Genomic DNA, 24,398 nt, shown 5'->3' with positions numbered 1-24,398 from the left:
TATCATCATATCATTAACCAATTATCTAAACGAAATATGCCATTTTCAATATCAATTTATAAATACCATGTTTAGTACCTAATTTAAACTTGTTGCATGTATATATATATATTTTTTTTTTTGTAAATTTGTATTTTATAATTTTTGATCTATGCGGCCCTTAATTAATATGTTGGATCCCCAGATTGAAAACGCTGACGTAGGTAATAATTCTGACCATCAGGATTAAAAGTAATAAATATTATATTGTAGTATTTATGTTATTAATAGTACTTAATTATATCTTATAAAATGTAATTAATAAATAATAATTATATTATAAAAAAAAAATATATATATATATTGAAATAATTTTAAATATTAGGCTAGTAAGCTGTATAAGTATAAAGATTATATGGTCTCCGGTACTACTACGAATGTGTTTAATATGCAAACAAATCTTTAAAATATTTTAAGGGCTGTAGATATTTAAAAAAAAATAGATACTATGTTACCTACACACACATATAAACCCGCCAGCCTGATTTCATCACCATTATATCAATTTAATGCAATAAAATAAAATATTCGGACGGTCTTTGTATGATTGATACTATTGTAGCAGTCTGTTGAGCGGTCGGACGAAACTACCGCACTAACCCTTCAGCACTAAAAAACCACGTGATACCGATAAACGTGACACACGCCACTGTGGTCGTTTGTCCAAAATAATATCCCCTGGGTACTTGAAAAGAAATTAAAAAAAACCTTAATTATAAACAGATCGGTTCTCTCTGAAAATTCACCAAAAACGGATGCATGTAAACGATTGTAAATCACTTACTCGTTTTAGCATAAACTGAGGGGCGTGGGTAGTGTGTGTATTTTTGCGCGTACGTTTGCTACGATTTACAACGAGTGATTTTAAAATACATTTTTTAAAACTCATGGTAAATAGAACAAAAATAGATTGACTACAAATAGCGCATCTACGTAAGACAAAATCATATTAAATTAAAAAATGACGTGCCATAGCATTGATACGATTTATTGAAGACATTTTATCATCATGCAATAATTTGAAGCCGAAAACAAATAAGCTATCAATGTAGTTTACAAGTAGGTCGCAAATAATAAAAGATTTAATATATTTATTAACCTACATTAACAATATAATGAATAAACCAAATCGGTTGATAATACTTTTTTTCAAATAAGACTGTATTGTAATTTAAAACATTAAACGATCATATTGTTGTTTACATAAAATATAAGATAAGAGTGGAAGGTCTCGATCAGAATTCATCTCGTGTAATACGCTCCTAAAAACTATTATTCAAAATACATTCGCTTGCATTTCGATTTGTAATTTGGTTATTAAGAAAACGATCGGCTTAAAATTTACTATAGAATATGCTAGTCCTTGTAGAATAAAAAAAAAAAGAAGTTCGTATCACCACAAACGCTTAAATGGAACAAATAAGTCCAAGTGGTTGAGAATATAGTCTCTAAATAATTGCCAAGCTTGAAAAGTCCAATAAAATTAGATCTTTATTAAACACCTGTGGGTATCATGCCTAATAAAGGTTACCCCGCACTAAACTCGTATGCGTATAAGAATACTGTTGTTTCAAACGCTTTTAATGGTTCTCTAGGTTCTTCTACTATTACGAGTTTATATATCTCATACGCTGTTGTAATAGATATCTTCGGGCATTATCATCAACGCTGATATTATTGCCTGCGGTGTGGTGTGTCGGCACACATGGGTAGCATAAAACGCAAGTCTGTGATATAAACAAAGTTTCACCGGCGCATTTGATCTCGCACGCGGATAAGACAATCGACCGCAGGTTGTCTGATATTTATTGCGTCGTAACCATTTTGCCGATGTGTTACAATAACAATGTACGAGAGCACACATTGACACACATTCTCACATACTTCCTCGCATAAATACCTACGCACGAGTGCGATTTAACCCGTCCACGTAGCACCGCGAAAGTGGGTTTGCCCGTCCCTAAGTTGTTTACACATTGTATACATGAGGTTGACCTCATGTACGGATTAAAAGTCAATCTTCCCGAGTAATTCTCCCAAATTTGGATTTTCGTACACATATTGTACATTATTATATTATATGATTCATTTATATACATTATACGATTTACGGGACATAGGTACACATTTACAAACATAATATTATTATAATATGATAAAGTACAAGTAGGTATTTAAATTACCGTTTAAGACGTTTATATTCTATTCGTATTTTGTTTAAAGAGTTTTAAAACATGAATGAAATAAAATATGTAAATGGTAATCAAAGAGTCCGTCAGCTCTTATTTCAATATAAAAATGTCGTTTATCATATTACAATTGAATTCCAATCCAAAAGTGAAATAATTATACGGATAAATCATAATAGGTTATGATGTAGCACCAATAGTTAAAACATATGAAGTGTAATAAATATAATATGTATAATCTCAGAATCGTATCCATAACTCATTTATTTTATTTGATATTAGTAACGAAAGAAATTTTAAAATTGTTCTGTCAAAAAATTGAGTTTTTTTCTTTTATTCTTTAGTTGTTGCAGTTTTAGACGCTCACAACTGTAGGCCATTGTTAACAAAATATCATCGCATATAACCCCACAACGGACGCGATAAGTATAACGATACAACAATAACATTATACATATTTATCATGTACGTCGATCATCATTCGAATGTCTGTTAGAGAATACCTATAACGTTTACGATCTGATAAGCAAAAAGTACACAATGCATTTTAAGTGAAAAAAAAAATGCATTCACGAATAACACGGTCAACAATTTCTTTTTTTTTACTGGGGGTTGCAGTGATGACGGTGTCGAGGGTTTTAATCATTGGGACGTAAATAATATTATTATACTATTTAATAATTTATAAATACGTCGGCGGCGGCGGTCGTAACCGTTTTACGGTTTCCAAACAGATTGTCGCGATTTTTCGATACCACTTAAATGGATTAAAAACGCGAGATAGCTGGTATATGGCTCAGGAAGGCGGTTTTTATTGTCATTAGGTCGTAAAAGTCCACGAGCCATCGTAAACCTCTGACGACAAAAGATGGCTATTATATACCCATATTATCTATGTATATATTATAGTCATGCATACATATATTTATAATATATACCTATATACATGCATTTGTGTACACCAATAAGCAGATCTGCAGACAGTGTGCGAAAGAGATAGGGAAGCGGTCGGTTTTGGTATTCGTCATTCTTCATTGCACGATAAGAGATACATTTATTACTCTTAGGTACTCGGGGCTTATAATAAATAGTACAGGTCGTACTATTATGTATAGTTCAAAATTTATAACAAAATGCTTATTCGATTGTTGCTATACCATGTTGTTTAACTAATCTTTAAATCCTCGCGTAGAAAACGAATCAGTCAACAAATAATAGGTTTAATGTAACTTCGGTCCGAATGTTCAATATTATAAATAAATCGAGCTAATCGTTTTGTTTGATATGTACTGAATGGTTTTATACTTATGTAGGCATTATTGTTTCATATTGTTTCAGATGTTCATCGCCTGTGTTAACACCCAACTAATATTTCGATATTAATATGTTTAAATCATTGTCGGTACTACATTTCCCACGACGTTTCCTCAATTTTTGATCAACACAGTTTGTCTTTTACAAGTTATCATATTTAAATGTTCGTTATTATTTATTAATATAAATATATAATATTATAATATGTTATAATATTGTTATAATATACATGTGTCTAATTAAGAGTAGAATGTTATTGCTATTCTCTATGCCGAAAGTGTAGAACTATATTGTAATATTTCATCATAATATTGGAGTACCGTTCTGTGAAATCAATAATTTGATTAGCTATGATAACTATAAAGTTACCTTAATTTGGTTATAAACCAAAAAACAGCATGATTTTAATCACATCGAAATAATATTGTAAAGGTATAGGTACAAATAATGTCACAAATTATATGCTAAATGCTTAGACTCATTATTGACAGTCGAAATAATAGTATAATAAAGCGAATATGTACTAGGTAGTCATCATCTTGATTTTATTTCCATAGCATTTATATAGTGTGAGTATTGATTAAGTAGAATAAATAAATACCTACCAAGTTTAAAAGTATATAAAACTGAAATAATCTATGACAGTATACATATATTCATACGTATTCTTTTGAAGAACCATACTCCCTTAAGTATTGATACCTACATACATAGAATATGTATATGTTCAACTATAAACACGTTAGCATAATTTATAATGTTAAACTTATTTGATAAAATTAATTTTCAATGTTTGAAACTTTTGTAACCATGAGGGAATTTATTTAAGAAATGAGGTTTAAATGTACTACTTAGGAATATCTAAACACGCTTACTCTCTGTTGTGAATTCTGATAGATTTAAGAGCCATCATTCGTTGAAGGAAAATACATTTGTATTTGAAAATAAACTTAATTAGTACTTTAATAAAGTACGTATATTCATATTATTTGTGTAAATCAGTTTTTTTCATTAAATCTTGTATATCTAATAATTGAAAAATAATCAGTTAATTAGTCAAAATAACTTAATATAGTCACAACTCTAAGCCATTTAAAAATAATTGAAAGTATGTTTTTCTTATTAATATTTATTTTCTTTTAAAGTTTTTGAATATAGAGTAATAAATTATGTGAAAAATAAATATTGTACAATAGTTACTTGGATAAAAAAATTGAGTTTATTCATATTTTAAAAATTGGTTAGTCTCTATTGAATTTATACTACTGCTACTCCAATTTTAACTTGATTGCATTGAATTAAATATAATAAAAAATGAATAGTTAAATAGGAATGATAAAAGTAGCAATTTATTTTGAAGCTTAATAATAAAATAGTTCTCAACAGTGTTTTATTGATCGGTTATTTATTATTATAGTAATATATATTGAACATTTATTAATCTTTTAATTCGTATGTATGAATATTTTTATAAACAACTTATTTGTAGCTATCTCATATTTAATATCTCTAAATATTTTATCATGGTATAATATAATTATTATTCGGGAAAAATTATTCTTAACTTTAAAGCCCTCGTTGACCTAAATATTGAATAAACTCGTTTAAAATGCGTTGCTCATATTTATAATAACCCAAGAATAGATTATATAGCAGTAAAGTGCCCTGTGCAGGCTTTAACACAATTCAAATACGATTCTTCCGTAGTTGGTTCTGTATAAATTACACTATTGCATACCATAATTATTTTTACGAGTATAACTGTATAACGGTATAACTCCTATTTGTATGAAAGCCATTGATTAGGGAAAAACTACTTAAATTTATACTAAATACTACATGATACAATTATGAAGTCTTACCTGTTTGTGTACTAGAATCGAACAAAGTACTGCTTGTCTCCACAGCCATAGTGGCCAAAGTTCCATCTATGATTTGCGTACTTGAATCTCTTCGGCCTCTCGTACGGTAACATTCATCTGACTGAGACGATAGTCGTCGGAAATTCCTGCATCGAATCATTTCTTCGGTAGTGGACTAAAAGAAAAAAAACAATAATGATAAAAATCTAATATTGGATTTAGTGTTTATTTATATATTGATTTTTTTCTTATTTAAAAATACGAGCTTTTGATTTTTTATTACCGTAACAGCAAAGTATGAAAAAGTAAAATGCACATGACCAACGTTTTGTTTTGTTTTTTATACAAAACAGGCTAATTATCTATGGTAATACAATTATTCTAAGTTAATGTAAAATATATTATCATTATTAAATTAATTAATTACGCACTATGCCCAGTGTTCAGAATTGAGATGGGTTAGATATATTTGAGAAACTTTGGTTTGTCAATTATTCGAGAATATTAATATTATTCGAATTTACGTTATTTAGAAATATTAAATCATTGTCAGTAGATTTACCTAACGCCATGAATATTATATATTTTTTTTTCATTTTTTAGAAATATAAAACACATCAAAGTTTCTAGACTATGAGTAAACCATTGAAATATTCTGATTTTGACATTTATGAACTATTAAATCAATTTAACAGATATAAATCTCGTTATCCAAAAGAACAATGTAATACAGAAACATTATAATACAATCTTGTAAAAATCAGTTTGTTATACAATGTTTGTATGGTATCCAATCAAGCAATATTTTATTGAAAGAAATCGATTACAATAATATATAAGTAAAAACTATTTTTACAATGGACTTGGTTTGTTATATTGAATAAGGTGTAAAAAGCAATGTTGCAAAAAAAAAATTTTAAAAAATCAGAATTACTACTGATATGTACGGCCACGTGGATGGTCTAGACCAAATCGATCAATAAGAAGTTATTTAGTAAAAAATTTCTTGGTAAAGGCGGAAAAAATCAAAATCAAACGATACACCAGATGGTTATTATACAGTTTTTAGCAAAAATCACGGACCAGGAAATCATAGTGGACTGATTTGAGATGTTATCAGTGGATCTACAACAACGTGTAGTACGAAATGTCCAATGTAAATTGGTTAGGTTATTGTTGAAATGTCGGTTTCGAGAAATACTAAACTATTATTAAAAACTTCAAAAATATATAATATCTTGCAACGCTATTTTATGTTTTTGACGCAAACTATAATTAAACATTTTTTTACAGAATATTTGATAGAAGTACATAGTAATTGTGTAATCATTACACAAATATTAAAATGCATTAATGAAAAATGTACAAATTCATAGGTGAGTTTTAATTATTCACAGTTTCAAAAGACAAACCAAAAATAAAAATAGTAGTGGATTAAGATGTGTTTGAATATCTTCCCTATTTTCTATCTCCTCATAACCGTGATACGAGCATGTCATATTTCGATTCTTCCCGAAAATCAACAACGTTACAATGACATTTTATAATAATTATATGTTAATAGAGCGTAGTGAATTCACGATAACCGGAAAACGCACTTGTCGCCGGAAGCCCCTGGCAATCAATATCTCTTCGGTAGTGGATTGTCTCCGGATAATCGGCGTTCGCTGAGAAGTCGCAGGCGCCACGGCCCTGCCGGCCGGCGAGGGTTCTCGAGAAGAGCAGGATGACGACGAATCCGGTGACCTGGATGACTGGCAGCTGCGAACGTTATAACCACCCATCGTGGTACTCTGGCGTCGGTAGTTTCTACGGCGTCTCTGCCTTCCAGGAGATACGTCCCTGCCTTGTCTGTCCGGTGATAGACCACCCTGTAAACGCATAAACGCAAAAAACGGTGGTTGTAATTAATTTTTTTTCATAGGAAGATAATGTACATTATTATGCAATACACCATCTATTTTATAGATAGATCAGAGTTGTTGTGTGAATACATACACTATATAACACAGTTATCAGATGAGATAAACATAAACAACATTAGTGCAGTTATCGAGACGTTTGAAATAGATTAATTGTATTTTATTTGTTAGGTTATATAGGACTTCAGAGAGAAAAAAAAGTTGAGTGAAAGCCAAGGATTAAGCCTGGTCCTTGCATCTAAATTAATCTGGAGCGTCCTCGTTCGTGGTGTTTGGGAGAAAAACTATGATTATTTTTTTAACAAAAATGAAACATTGACAGTTAAATTGTAAAAAGATTAGATTTGTCAGAAGAGATGCCAATCGAAAAGCGTAATAACTGATTCTGAAATGGTGGCATATCGAGGGCGTTCGGAAATCTCATAATCGAAGATCTTGTATGTGGGGCGTGAAAAAATGTCAAAACATTGTTATAATAGTGTAAAACTGTAAAATAGTATATGATATCCCCCACTTAAAAAAAAAAAGAAATAATAATACTAAGAATATTGCACGGCGCTTTATACTCACGCTGACTCTAGAGTCTCGGCGTCGAGCGTAGTGCGCGGAGTCAGGTGAGAGCGAGTCGCGCCTGGTCTTCCGGTCCGAATAGTCTTGGTCCGCGGACAGCGTCGGTTGCGAGCTCCGACGACCGCAATGCAAGCTCGACGGCATACAAGTCTCGTCGATGGCCGTCGATTGCCGCTGCAACCTGGGCAGCTTGTTGCCGACCGATATGCCGTCCTTGCTGTGCCTTCGTTCGGGCGACACGTGAGGCTTGGAATTCCGGCGAGCCCTTGAAGAGTACACCTGTTTAGAAAAAAAAAACCGTTAGTGCGTCCTCAGTTTATTACCTATTATTATTATTAATCGGGCGTATTGCCAACGCCCTATTTCGACCCTCTCCGGAAAACTGAACGGTGCTTTTACACCCATTCATTTATGTCTAATATTATGGTGATTATTTCGAGATTGAGCCTTATTTGTTACGATGGAGTTCAAAAACAACGGCAATCAAAACGTTTTCAGGTAAAATGGGAAAAAGAGAGAATCGGGAATTTCTAACAGCTAGAATGTCGTGGTTAATATATGGTCATACAATTAAATTTATGTGTTCATTACACTGAACATTGTTTGTGGCGTATAACATCAATTTCAGCCTGCAGTATATTTTATAGAATGCAATATTTGGAAGGAGTGTGTTTTTGGCAAACTATAGCAATACTTATAAAGCAACAGTGTTTTATGGTATACCGTGCGCGGACAGTAGATATACAGTTTTTGCACAACACCGGTTAAAAACTCCATCATAACGTTATTTACCAAAACATGTTTGCGCGCATGCGCTCCGAATATCAATACGGTAAATTAATTTATCGTATTAAACGATCGGTTAACATTGGATTATTGGAAGTTTCTAAGTATCTCTGGTCACTAAACATCTTATCGAATTTAACTGATGACATTTAACACGATCGTTTTATCGTTTGAATCTTGTTTTACAATAATACGATATGGACCGTACCGTGGTACGAAGCTTAAGGTAATGCAAAACCTAGAGCTATATAACTATAGGTATTACGCTATTTCTCGTCGAACCGACCGTTATTTTTACCGTAGAGTTTAACGTTCGTACATAGCTCTCTATCAATGTGAGTGACGAGATCGTCGGTAAACCGAATATTGTCTTCACCTTTGCCACCACATTATCATATCGTCATTAATCGTTGAAGGGGGTATAACGACGGACGGGGACCGAGAGTCGTAGGGGTATGTCGGGTCTTCTGGACACTCACTTGCGTGGTGGAGTCTCTGCGGGACACCAACGGCGCGTGCGTCACGTTGCCCGCGCACAACTGCGTCGGCGGAACCGCGGACACCGGCGAACTGGGCACCGACACCGGCGGCGTGTAACCGCACGACACGCTGTGCTGAGTCGGAACCGCCGAGCACGTGTAACCGCTCGACACGGAGGCGTTGGCAGTGGAGGCGGCGGCGGCGGCGTTGGAGACGGACGACGGTGCGTGTTGGTGAGTGGGCGACAGAGGGGCGCGTGGCGATGTGGGCGGCGGCGTCACGCTGCTGATGACCATGGTCGGCGGCGTCATGGTCTGGTCGTCCACCGTCTTCGCGTGACCGTCTCCGCCGCCGCCGCCCGTCGACCCGTTGGACGACGTGGACTGGCCCGGCGCGACGATCGCCTGCGAGTCTCTGCGCTTGTGGCACGTGCGGTGCTGTCGGAACGCACGGCCGTCGTCCCTGGACCCGCGACGTCCACCATCGCCGTCTGAATGGCCGACGCTGAAAAAATACGACGAAGATGAGATATTTTCGTTTGAAAAAAAAAAAAAAAGTAGTTCGCGTTCCCGAAACGAACCGATGACACGTTTCATCGGAACGTCAACGCGGTTCGGAAAATACCCGAAGGTGGATTGTTTAGGCGGATTCGTCAAGTCGTATGCAATGTTTTTTCAAACGTATTATTATTAAGTACCGAAATCTCGGAACGATTCGACGATAATATGAATCGACGTCTCGACGTCACGAAAAAACCACCACGACTAAGCGAAACATTTAAATAGATATTTTTCGAACTAAACCTAACTGATTTCTGTGATCAGTCCAGACGTTAAGAGGAAAGTGAATTACGTTGAGATTAATTTAAAACGTTTTAGTGAAAACTCAATTACAATTAATCGCATTTTATTTCCGGTGTTTATAATGTTTATAGTCTCCTTGATATACGTCACAGTCCTTAATGAAACCACTATTATTAAACTCTTTTTTTTTCAAAACTTAAAATTTCACATGAACATCAAAAATACGTACAAAAACCTTAAGTGCAATAATATTAAAATTATATACCTATCATTGATATTAGTATATTACAATGTATTATTTCAAGTGAACAATTTCAGTATATATTGTTCTCTAATTATTCATAAAGTTAATAAGTTATATATTTTATGTTTATAATATTTACATTATGTAATACCATTTTTAGTTATTCATTTATAGCATACAGATACATATTATTTTTTTAAGCTTTTCATAGTAAAACTACAAGGATAATAAATATTATTCAAAAAAAAGAAAAGCAAGCTGTTGTGTTCTCAGTATTGTTTTTATTATTATCAACAGTTTGACATCTATCAGTAAGAAATCAATAAATAAAAAACTGAAAAGAAAATGAAATACAATAATGGAAATTAATTCAGTTTCTAAAGTATTTTTACAATATAGAAGTTTTTTGAAATAAAAATAGGTTTTATTATGGTTAGAATACTGTACTTTTTCATATTAACAAAACAATTAGTTTCTATTCAAATTCATCTTTCGCTTCAGTGCTTGAACTTTTTCTGACATCGACTGAAAATTTAAGTTTACTTTAAATAAAATCGTGGATATTCTACACGAGTGAGAATACAATTATATGAATTCTCAATCACAGAGCTTTAGGCGAAATAATTTAACATAGTTGATGGCTAAATGAATTTAAAACTTGAAATAATTTGAAGACGCACTAAAAGTAAAAGTTGAAACATATAATTAAGTTTTAGTTTACTTTCGTAGTCAATGGTTTTTGGGGATAAGCAATCTGGATTTGTACTCGTATTGATGATAATTGCAGAGCATCAACATTAATTGGTTAATGTGTTTATTATATTTAATTAACTTAAGATAAATATTGAACAATAATATGTAATATTTAAATATATTTTACGATTATGAATAAATAAATAAATCTGTTTTAAAAACAGGAATAAGATTGCCCTAGACAAATAAATCAAGTACTATATTATATTCCAGTGAAAAGCAAAATGTGTAGATTTTCTTTTAAGTTGTGCTAAATTGTTCGATATTTGAAAATCAACATTAATTTTAACGAGGTTTTTTCAGAAAAAGTATATGATTGACTTAATTTTTACAAGGAAATTTTATTTTTTTATTTTTTTTTATTTTTTAATGAATCAAAATAAATTCCATCTAAATTTCAAGGTGATTTTCCCCTTTTAAAAAATATCGATGCAAGAATGAACAAATAAATACATGTAATTGTTATAAGTTACACGTAATTTTCCGAGTAAAATAACAATTCATGGTAACAACATTGATAAAATCTGTATGACCATTTAAATCATTTTAGAATAGATATCCAACTAAGGCGAACCTAGTGCAGATAGAAACCTATTTTAAAATATCGTAAAATTAAAAATAAAGGTAATTAAAACATTAAAAATATATGTTTTGAATTTCAAAGGATCAATTATTAGTTAACAAGAATTATTATTCATTACATGTAGATTATATTAAATAATAGTGAAATGAAAGAGAAGATGCAACGTATTATCATAGTATGAAAGGAAATAAACAATAAGTTGAGTTTGTAGGGCATGAATAATACGAAATCAGAATACGGGTAAAACAATTTTTGTTGTCTGGTCATATTATAATAAGAAGCTTATAATTTAGAGTATTATATGTAGCACGGATCGGATTTATTGCAAAATACAGTACGCTTAAAGTTTGAGTATTGATAATAGTATATTATACTCGTGAATACCCGTTAATTTTGTAAGCTAATAAAAATACTGTAAGATATCACAATATTAGGGTTTCGTATTTTTAGCGTCTTGTGTCTTAACATTTGTTATTTTAATTGGATTATGCTGATGATATAGCAAAATTAAAAAGAGCTTTTAAATGATTTATTCGCTTGAGATTACAACATAATATTGCAGATAATACAATATAATTCTATCAAGCAAAACTATTCAAAATCATAATCAATAACTATTATATTTATATAGAATATTGGTTTTTAGTAAAATAAATATTGCAAAATAATCAGAGTGAGAAATTTAGTTGACGTAAAGCGTAGGTGTGCATTTATAATTATGCTTCGGTAAACTGAATTTGTAAAACTTTTTCGTTTTAATTTATTTCGTGAATTTCTATCAGAAAAGGGCTCAGCGTAATATGATATTGAAATTGAAAAAAAAGTTTTAATTACAGTTTTCAGACATGATATAAAAGTCAAATAAGAATTAGTTAAAAAATAATGACGTATTATAAACTTTAGAATTAAGACTTGCTACTGAGTTGAAACATTTTTATTTTTGTTTGTCAGTGATTGAATAAAATAGGTTTTATAAAACGATCATAGAAATTAGAATATTAAAAATTTCTAAGTATTAGATATATTAAATCTTAAATCTTTCTAACAAAAACCGTTCCAATGACTTTTTACATGACTAAAAATTTTTATCATTCTTTACTTAAAAAAAAAGTTTAAGATGGTTGCTGTGAACTTTTCAAGAAAATACTCGTATTTCAAGAAAACCGTAACAGTAGTGTTTCAATTAATTTTGACAGTTATATAATCAGTTTGGAAATATCTTTTATCAAAAATTGAATTTTTCGTCATAAATGCGAAACATTTTAATTTAAAATCATAGTTATATTACAATTTCAATAAGGTTAATCATAACTTAAACAGTTGACGAGATAAATAGGTCGAATAATGGAAATTATTTATATTAGATCTGATGTGCATTTTTTTAAATACACGGTTTTGTGTATAAAATCTTAAACTGATCGAGTTACGTTTCACTATAGTGATTAGTGATCAGTCGTTGGATTCAGTTACTGATCACTCGTAAACAGGTGGTAAAACCACTATTGAAGCCTAAAAATTTATATTTTATGATGATCTTAGTGTATTAAAATTGCCTATCTAAGACGCCATTATATAATAATAAGTTATTAAATTTTGTTATTTTTATTTTTTATTTTAAGATTAAGGCTTCAACAGCTATGATTATTAGCCTGACGATGTTTAATAATAATTAATATTAAATAATATTAAATATAATTATATATTAATATTTAATATTTAATAATAATGTTGTTATTATTAATAACAAAATTTTATTATTATTTAAATGCATAAAACAAAACCTTCCCTGGGTATGGATATTAGTATAAATTTATAAAAAACTAATTACAGCCAATATTTTCGTTTTTTTTTTTTTTTTATTTAATTATATTACTATTTGTTTTCTTGTTTCAGTATTATATCAGTATTACCAATATTACATTAAGTAAAGTTTTAAAATAATAATTATTATTAACAATAATAATATGCAGAGAAAGGTTTTAGAATATTTAATTCTTAAATAACTGCACTTAAAATGAAAATAGCACTGTTTTACTTAGAGTAAATTATATTTATATTAATTTTTATGGATAATTCATTTTTTATACTATTTATAACTTATAGAATTTTATTTTATTTATTTTATTTTATTTTGAATTGAATTGGATTGAGTATAATATTATATATATTATATAAATACATACATATATGTTATTATTTTATAAGTTAAGAAAATATTAAATTTACATATTTTTATTTATGTATAGTATACGAAAAAAAGTAATTAGTTTGTAGGAACATATACAATTGATTATTATATGGTGCGTGAATTTTGCACGGTGACACAGGATTTTACGAGTTTGAGATTTGATGAAAACCGTTTTCCCAGAAAGCTTTGTTTTGGATCAACAATAGGCAACGTTTGATCATTAAAATACGACTGCTATAATAATGGATCTTGTTGGTATATTATTAAAGACCATTCTCAGGGACATAATGAAAATGGATCACAAGAATATATCCTACGTGTCTAGAAAGTTTGCATAAAAATTAAACATAACATATTTTATAACTAATACAACTAATATAGTACAATACACATAACATTAAATATTATTATAGAGTTGAACATTTAATTAATCTTTAACCAACAAATTTTAATAAAGTTACGTGATCATAACTACAAAGTAAATTGATCGTTTCTAAACTTTCTAGACAGTTTGTAAAACAACAGTAATTAATACATATTGGTTTCGGAGTAACATATATTTTAAAAATTTTCCATTTTATGAAAAAAAAAAACACATAATAATGTTATGTTTATATAGTATAAACATTTTTAATTGGCATCACTCAAACTTTTTTTAGTTGTTATACCAGCATGCAAACATTTTATCTCAATAATAATCAACATGTATTATTTAATATTGCATACTATAATACATCAAATATGTTTAGCTATGGTTATTCGTTTTCATTTAACGTACCTATCTGTATATAATAAATAATATATTATATTTAATGTATTCACAGAATATTTACGATCACGTCGTTTATTAAGTTGTATTTTTTTCATTTCTGATTTGATATCAAAGTAGGTTACGCACTTTAACGATTCTCGATAAATTATAGCTTCTTTGATAAACATGATCATTTTTAACATAAATCTGATTTTATCAGTGTACAGGAGTGATTAAGTGTATACATCGTTGTTCTACACTTGAAACTAAAAAATGCGATTAAATAAAGAGGTGTTTGAATATTATTATAACATTATGCTCCTGTAAATATGTATGCAGATAAACTGTTTGTATACGCGTAGAAAGTGGATTTTTATCTAACGGCTGTTCACGGGATCAATAATCAAGAAAAAAACAACCCCCACTTTCCAAGTTCAATTCAAAAATACCTATCACAGCGTAAAAAATAATAATAATATAAATGGAAATAATTACTCTCCGGATCCTCTGCGCCTGGGCTGCTGCGAGACGCTACTGGGCGTTATGATGGAGTCGCGTCGGTTGTTGAGCAGTTTGGCAATGTCGGCCCGGAAGTCGGTCTTCGAGTCCCGGCGGCCGCCACCCTTACTGGACAACGACTTGACGCCTGAGTCGACGGACGACTCGCGCCGCTTCCGGGATGACGTGATCGTGTTGGACCGACCAAACGGAAGCGTCTTGGCGATGTCGGCCAGCGTCTCACGTCTGGTGATGCCCTTTGGCCGACCACCCGACTTACCTCCGCCACCGCCGCCTCCGCTTCCGCCTCCACCTCCGCCGCCGCCCGCCCCACCTCCACCTCCACCTCCAACGCCACCTCCACCCATGCTGGTGCCGCTCCACTCGCGCAATATGTCGGTGAGCTGGGCAAGCGAGCTGCGCCTTCGTCGCCGGCTTACCGGCGGCGACGTCTCCGCGGTCTCCGTTGGCGGCGACTCGGTGGTGATCTGTGCGGCCGAGTCCCGTCGACCACCCAACCGCTGTTTGATCGTCGTCTCCTCCATCTGCTCGCGCAGTATGTCGTCCCAACCGTTGCCGCCCTGCCACACCAGTCCCACCTGGTGGCTGAGGATCGGCAGGTTGCACACGAAACATATGGCCGTCATCGTCCTGCAGGATGCCGCACGCACGCCGAAAACAAACGCACAATGTACAATATTATACGCGTTTGCGAGCGAACGACAAATATATTATATTATTGTTTACATGTGTAATAATGTTGTTTTATTTGTTGACTTACGCCGTGAAAGAGGCAGCCAACGAATACGTAGTTTGTTTATTCCGCTACACTAATGTATAGTTAAATGTAATATTAGGTACAATGATTGCGCGTGTCCCTAACGAAATAACTTAATTTTGAAACATTAAAAAAAAAAACTGTTCATTTATACATCGTTTTCGTTGTCGACATATCGGGTAAAATCATTTTCAATTGTTACACAATATATTTTTCAATATAACTATACTATACTACATAGTTAATACTATAATAAATTAATAACCATGAAATGGACATATTATTGTATCAATTTAAACCATACATTAAAAACTTTTGAACGTAGTTACTTTGAATGGCTGTGGAAAACACAATTATATGGTCGACAACTTTAGGATCTCGAAAGAAGTATAACATTCATTCAATAGTCATTATAATTGAAGTTTACATTTCCAGCATTCTCCTCATTCATATCAATGGTTTTCTACCTGTTAGTTTTGCCGTGTCATATTTTTTAAAGTGGTGAAAATTGTATTTCTGCAGCGTGTACGTTTTGTGATCGGTTTTATTTTTCTGTACGTGATCCGACGGTGACAAGTGTTCTATAGAATTTATACTGAGCGATGAAACTACGGATCCAGCTTTCGTAAATGATGAACAAAAGGCACGGAATAAACAAACGTACTCGAGTTATGTATACGTATAATATGTTGTGTATTATAATATGACGGTTAAAAATATTGCATAATTTATGAGAAAATATCATGACTCCATATTTAATCATTTCAATTAAGATGTATAAGTGTATTTCGTTGGCTCTATTGTAAAATTATTTCATGGAACAAATAACAAAAATAAAACTTAGGTTAAAAGTGGTAGGTATATATAAATAAATTAAAAAGGTAATGATTAATAATTGGAAAACAAAATTATTTTCATAAATACTGATAAATAATGATATAATTGTCAAATTTCATCGATATTATTATCAATATCGATATTTTATATCACGTTATTTTTTCACATTAGATTATGTATTAATACTATTAACCGTAATATATTATATTATATTATTATAATAGAACAATTAACAAGTGAAAATCATTAACTAATTATCTAAAACGATATTGACTACATTGCAAAAAAGCAACTAATTCAACAAGCTAAATCGTGATTAACTAATAATAAATAGCAAAACAGACATGCAAACAGTCAAATCACTCAACAAAAAATAATGATTATAAACTTTTCTGTTAAATAACTTTCCACAGATTTTAGTTTTGGAAATTTGTGCTGTTTTAGAAGAAAAAATAATTAATAGGTGTGAATGTGCTATTATCTCCTTACACTAAGTACAATATTGTAAACGAAAATTACCCCATTTTCTATGTGACATAAATGGGCAGACCATTGTTCGCTACATAATGTGAAATATACACTTATCGAAAACAGTGTTAACGATTAGATATTTGTAAAATGCATGTTATACGTAATAGTTGTTGAAAAAAAAATGCGACAATTGTAAAGTAAGTTTGTCGTATAATATATAAATATGATATAATGCATTATTTAACGGAATAAAAATTATGATTCATAGTCCAAAAAATAAACAAATACTAAACACATGTATTAAACAAAACAAAATACGTTTACAAGGTGATCCATTTAAATGGCTACATGAATTATTAACCTTACAACAATTTTTATATTTTATCACACGATAATGTATTTAGTTAAAGTTGAATTTATTTTACTATTTATTATTTTCAACGCTGAATTCTTATAAAAAATACTTGAAATTTTATACAAATTTTATTTAAAAAAAATACAATAATTTAGTTAGAGAACTATAATATCAGTGTAGCCATTTAAATACGGATTACTTCGCAAATTTAAATATAAAATGTATAATGTATATTATATAATAGTAGTTATTATTATATAGTATATACATTTTATCGGTTTGATGAAAAATTCAATAGACCACTCTAACGAATAATTTATTTATATTTTACGAGCATGACCCGTGCATAAAGTAATGTTTTTTATTAATGTGTATAATATTATAAATATTATAATATAGACACGTGTTGTGTGAAAGAAATCAATATTATTAGTATGTGCGATGCAATGAAAATATATAATATTATTATTATAATAAACTTTGTATACTTTTACGTATTAGTCAAAACGTATAATAGGTATTAAACTTAGGAACATGCAAACAGGGACGGAAAACTAATCACGCGCGCGTAAATTATCATCGGAAAAACTCTCGGAAATCCATAAGGTCGACGCGCGGCACGTCAGTAATCGTTATCGCAATCCAATTATCTGATTCGATGAAAATGCGTGAAATTGACGGATATCAATACCATTTTTTTAATATATATTTGAACAACATCAATAGTTTCCGGTTGTTACACGTGTTAAAATTACGCTACCGTCAACGTGTTGTATACTGTGGCGTTTAACAGCACTAAGTGACATATTATACATTTTTATTTCTAAAAAATTAATTTCTAACCGAATAATATCATTATTATCAAAATTAAATTATCCTTAAAGTCTCATGAATTTTAAAACTTTGTATTGATATATAATATTAAAAAGAAATAGTTACTTAGATGTGTGCAGGATTTTTTTGCAGGATGTTTAGAATAATTTTAACAGAAGCAATATATTCTTCCTCGAATTTCTATAGAAGGATAAGATATATTTTAATAACATTCAGCCCTACCGAATAAATGATTATTCATAATTACAATTTAGGTTTTTTTTTTTGTTAGTTTAAAATGTGTGTAATACATAAATAGATATATATTGTGTTATATGTGTATGTGTTTTATCCTATCTGAATATTAACGATTAAAATAATATTTGTGAATTAATCAAAATTTTGAAGTATGTAGAATCGTTTATAGAGTATGCAAGATACACGACCATTAAGATAAGGTTTATACTAATGAGAGTAAACGGTAAAACGTAAAAAAAGTGATTTAGTACGTTTTAATAGAAAAAAAGCACCGGTGATGTATTTGATAAATAACAGTTATCAGTGTTGACATGGTCTTTGAAGCAAAACAAACAGTTATTATATATCTTGCGTCTGGGATCTAGTGCAGTTGTGTTCAATGTAATAACTCGGTCGACGAGAGAACATAATAATATATCATACTGAATTTGTAATGATATTATATTGTTCAAATTGTATACTCTCGGACACCCTAGCCTCGTCTGAGAGTTGGTTTATCTATAGAAAGGATGAGTTTATAAATCCCTATGATCCTAAATAATATATATACACATTATACATAGACAAACGCGATAATTAACATTTTTATTGCTCGTGAACATTAAAATTTCATAATATTATTTTGAAAGTCCCCTCTGTAATTTTCCGTTAAAAATTCAAGTACACCTGTGATTTTACTTTAAAGGCTGCTTAAATTGGACAGAAAAGAATGAAGTGTGCTATATGGCCTATGATATAGAACATTATTTTTATTAATGTACAATGAGTTGTTTTTAAAAACAAAACAAAATTCGAAAATGTCTTGTTGTAAAATATATACAGATTATAGCATAATATATATCTATACAATTTAATTTTATAGACTTTATGTTATTGTAAAACTTTTAGTTTGAAAAGAAATATATGAGGGGTGAAAATCCAAAAAGCATTATTGGCAAATTACTGATTTTTCAAGAGAAGGGATGTTCTTATGTAACCAATGTAAGAAAATGTAAGCCTAATAAATGTAATGTATAATAAGTTAAAGTGATTTAAAAAAGAAAAAAAGAAAAGAAACATTACATTTGTAAGTATAATCTCTATTTTTCAGCATTTAATAATGTAAAATTATCCAAAACGTACTACCTATTTCCATTAATTTAATACGTTTTGGTTTAATTATTTTATTTTTCCTTATCTACAACACAAATAATAGTAATTTTCGATATAAAATAAAAAAAGTACGTGTATACATAGTTCATTTTGATATAGGTACCTAGTTAAAGATTAGTACTTATTATTTTTACTGGGGCAATACATAGTAAGTTTTGACGTAACACTAGAACAACTACGTTTTAATTATCAAAACAATATATGAAAAATGATTATTCAGGGTAAATCGTTCATTTTTAAAATCGATTTACTGGAAAATAGTATATTTTAGTCTATTCTGACGATGATTTCTAGACTTTTTTTCATAAGAATCTATGTATAACTATATTTTGTAAATTTCGACAGAAGTACTTAGAAATATTAGAGTATTATTAAGAATACTAGTGTGTACCGTATTTAGAAATATTCGAATTTCCACCCCTTATATATAATTTTGGCGTTAAATTTAATTATATACTTTTATTAGTTTTAGTAGTTTTAAGTATTTATTTGATCTTTTCTTCAATAGGTAGTATAAGTGTAATTTTTATATAGCTTATGTAAAATTTGAAATTATCCGTGACATATTTTATAAATAATATTTATATGCACGGAAATAATATATTGTTTCTGTTCTTAAAAGTTTATATACTTCCTAAAAGTAAATATATAAGTTCAAACCATATATTGAAACGTCAATATGAAAGTAGATTATGTTTTTCATCTCTGGTGTATAAGTAATAATATATTTGTATTCACATAAATCGTGACCGTGCGATCAAATGGTATAGGTTTTGTGACTGAGATCTGAGAAACACATCAAATTAATATTCCATACTGCCCATACTGGTCTTGTAGCATTATGTTATTCAATGAATTAGTATTTGAACATAGTCCGTAATGTATAAGTAGTCTAAACAAGCATGCTCATATTCCCATTTTCTCCTTCAAATATGATTAATTATTTTTTCAAATTCTTGTAATTATTAAGAACACTTAAGCAACGAATTTTAGTTTATTTAGTTTAATAACTCAAAAACTATTTGATCAAATTTTTGCTTAAATCCGTCAAATTATCATCAAAATAATATAAATAGCTTAAATGGTATAAAATATCTTTAAAGGCAAGTATTTAGATTTCAAAATAAAAATATAATTAATCAATGGAAGGTAAAAGGGATGAGTATGCTTAATGATTTACTTTGTATTTGAAAAAAATCTTAATTTTTTTTAATTTGTTTATTTAATGATGTGTTATTATTATTTATTTTCTCGTGCATTTTTTTAAAAAAAAAAATTTCTGACTAAATTAATTAATAATTAAATATTTTGAATAAATCAATAAACTTGAACTCTTGGTAATATAATAAGTACGAGAAATAAATGAATTCAAAAATACTAGTCGTTGAAAAAAAAATGTTAGTCTTGTTTTGTTTTTCTTTAAGTAGTTGTATTCAGAGGCAAACGTTTATTTACTTGTTTGGATTAAAGGTAAATGTATTTATGGATCATAGAAAAACCATACATGTTTACTCTGTATCAATATTGATAGTTCATTTTTATTAAAGTAATTATAGTCACAACCAACGAGTCGTACTTTGATAATAAAATGTAACGAGAGAATGAAAACATTTTAACGGAATAATAAAAAAATATAACATTGTATACGATTCATAAGAAATAATGAGAATTTGTATCAATTCGTTTTTAATTTAAATTTTTTTTTTTTTTAATAATTAAAAACATTAATAAATATGTTTTGAATGTGCACTCGCTCTGATCCTAGCTATTTACAATTTTTTTTCTATTCGAAATTTTCTCGTTATTTCTCTGCTCGATATTATAGTTAACAGCGAAACGACTACGTTAGTAGAATACATTATTATTTTCATTTAGGGCCTCGTATTATTATAATGAAAGTATTAGCGTGAAAAAAAAACAAATTAAACGCTGCCGGAGAGAGGTCGTTGATATATTATCATGTGGCACGCTCGAGCAACGTTATATAGTTGAACCAATATACTTTATATTATATTATTAAAATTATAACCATTAATAGGAGATGTTATTTTATCATATCATGATCAGTTTCCGCCCTTGCTCTTTTTGAAAAAATAAATGAATATAAACAGTACAATTCAAAACAGTATCGTTCACCGTCTGGAAACGTCAACGTCTAGATGAAAATATAAATTAAATATACAATCAAATAAAAAATAAATAAATAAAAATAATGGAAATGTGAATGATGATCGGGACCTGTAATGACGAAGCCTCGGATACGCCATAATTCATTTTCTATTGGCGATTTGTGACTGTGGCAGCGTCCTACTCTACAGATTTATCTCACCATCACAACTGTAACACACACACATCGTGCATTTTGCTAATTTTCAGTTTTTTTTTTTTTTTTGATGCTATGGGTATGATTAAAAACATGACAAGAATAGATAGGTAATACAAAAAAAAAAAAACGTAAACAAATGAAATAAATATCAGCTTTCAATTATTAATATGTTATCAAAACTATTCAATTATACCAATAATGCTACGTTCACAAAGTATATAATTCCTATACCTATAGGTATATTTGAGTTGTAATATATTTATTGGCAACTGGAATATATTATTATAATATTATAATTAATATTGATAAAGTTGTCTTTTACAAAATAAAAATATAACGAGGACCTATAATACAAACTTTATGAAATATTATATCTTATTCTGACGTATTGTAACACTATTCGTATTTTGTTTTATGAAAAAAAATATTTGTTTATCAAACAATAATAATTATAAGGTACGACTTGGAAAGTACTTACCTACGCAATACTTTTCATAAATATAATATAGGTTTATACCTTTATAGCATTTGATACATAGGTACCAAACAATTGTTAAATTTAGTATAACGATCACCATTAATCATATTTAATATAATATCATAGGTACTATATTCAAATTTTAATTTTAAAAAATTATCCTATTGAATATAGCGAACCGATGAAAAATATTTCTCATCATAGTTTTAAATGTTTATAAATAATACTATAATAACCTAAACATTTAGTTATACCGTATTAAACTACAGCTAAAAGACAAACGAAAATAACCATACGAAAAAATTATTAAAATATTGTATAGAGATATACTTTTTTCGAAACTCTACTTTACATTTTCACGCACAGTGACCAAATATCCCCTGTAAATATTGTTCAATATAATGTATGTAATGTGAACTTATACGAAATATTGTATTCCAAACCATTATGCCTTTTTTTTTTTATTATTATTCGTTGTGGATTTAATTATATAGGTAGTTTCAACGTAAATAGAAAATCTCATGTGATTTGAACTGTATAATAATATAATGTCAACCTATAGATCTATGATAATGAAAAATACACACTATCTGACCCTTGAAAAATAACTGTAATGAAATGACAATATAGCGAAAAAACTGATCAAGTTTGAAAACACAAAAACAAATATCCATAGACCAACGATTGCATTACATTCATTAAATATTTATGTTTAAAGTAAAAGCAAACACTGTAAATGTATTACATAGTGGTTTTTATATACAATATATATTCAGTATATCATATGCCTCTTAAGCATTTCGTTCATATATATTTTAAGTATGTACTATGTCATTTTTGCGTTCTCGAGTTTTCGTGCACGTGATCAATAACAATATAATAATAATAGGTAATATGCATAAAGAGACTATACTGTTCCATCTGTCCACGAGTATTCGAATATTATTCTATTGTAATATTTATTTATCTCTAAAACACGTCCTCGTTATTATGGAATCAGATTGCATGCCTTTCGTGGAATTGAAAAAAACTATTTAAACAATTTAAAATTTAAAGGTACCTATTCAAATATGAAGTAGACATCATCTGCAATCGACACAATAATATTATTATAATCAATTTTACAACGTTTGATCGTGACACGTTTCCAAGTACCACAGATAATAATAATATTAAAGTGCTCGCTCGTTGTCATAATATTTATTAAATTTCAGAAAGTGTTTCAAGACCGTCTCTATCGATGTATAGATTCACGCAGCTGCCGAGGGAAAACGACGTTTTCTCGCGAACTCGAACGCTTTCGGAAAACTTGTCGACATCTGCAGGCGACGTTTGGCAACTGCGCCTCGGCGGCCGTCCGACAGATCTCGCTCGACGTTACAATAATGATTAAAATAACAACGATAATAATATCGTGCTTTCGTTGCGCGTACCGGATTTCCGGCCGAGCCCGTTCATCGCGGATCGGCCGTCTTCGGGTTTTATTTTCGAAATTACCGATGTGATTGTGGAGAGGGGGACGAGAGGCTGGAAAATACACACACACACATACCACTAGCGGCCGAGCACGTTTTTCCGACGATTATTATATCGTTCGCGCTAATGACCCGGACACCGCACACCGGCCGGGGAGAGTGCGAAAATAGCGACAACAATGAATGCGGCGTATTGTTTTCTCACCCCCATCCCTTAACCGCGCCGGTCACCCAGACCGGCGGTCCGGGGACGGTGGTCGGGTAATGGCAAACCTTCGTTATTTTTGATATCACGGCGCGTATTTTCTGCACCCCCGCAATTATATGACTATTATTATTATTATTATTACAACTACGATTACGGTTTTTACCACGCACTCGTGTGGTCGGTCGTCAGGGGACACCGGCGGGTTTTTATCTCCGATACAGTACCTACCGAGCGTCGTATTATAACGACCTGCCACGGAATACGC

At 30.3% G+C, this 24,398-nt stretch overlaps 1 protein-coding gene across 1 annotated transcript in view; it reads right to left on the bottom strand.

The window, feature by feature from the left end:
• The window catches only part of LOC114126862 (uncharacterized), a 261,745-nt gene that overhangs the window by 121,454 nt on the left and 115,893 nt on the right, over positions 1–24,398 (bottom strand). The window contains exons 4-9 of the mRNA XM_050197114.1: positions 21,885–21,983; positions 14,980–15,633; positions 9,162–9,666; positions 7,897–8,175; positions 7,003–7,275; positions 5,405–5,579 (exon numbers count right to left, since the gene is read on the bottom strand). Coding sequence (XP_050053071.1) covers positions 5,405–5,579; positions 7,003–7,275; positions 7,897–8,175; positions 9,162–9,666; positions 14,980–15,633; positions 21,885–21,913 — 1,915 coding nt within the window. The 5' untranslated portion in view covers positions 21,914–21,983. The remainder of the gene's footprint in view (positions 1–5,404; positions 5,580–7,002; positions 7,276–7,896; positions 8,176–9,161; positions 9,667–14,979; positions 15,634–21,884; positions 21,984–24,398) is intronic.

This window comes from Aphis gossypii, chromosome 1 (genome assembly GCF_020184175.1).
Source record: "Aphis gossypii isolate Hap1 chromosome 1, ASM2018417v2, whole genome shotgun sequence".
Taxonomy (NCBI): domain Eukaryota; kingdom Metazoa; phylum Arthropoda; class Insecta; order Hemiptera; family Aphididae; genus Aphis; species Aphis gossypii.
This window is presented reverse-complemented; position numbering and strand designations above follow the sequence as displayed.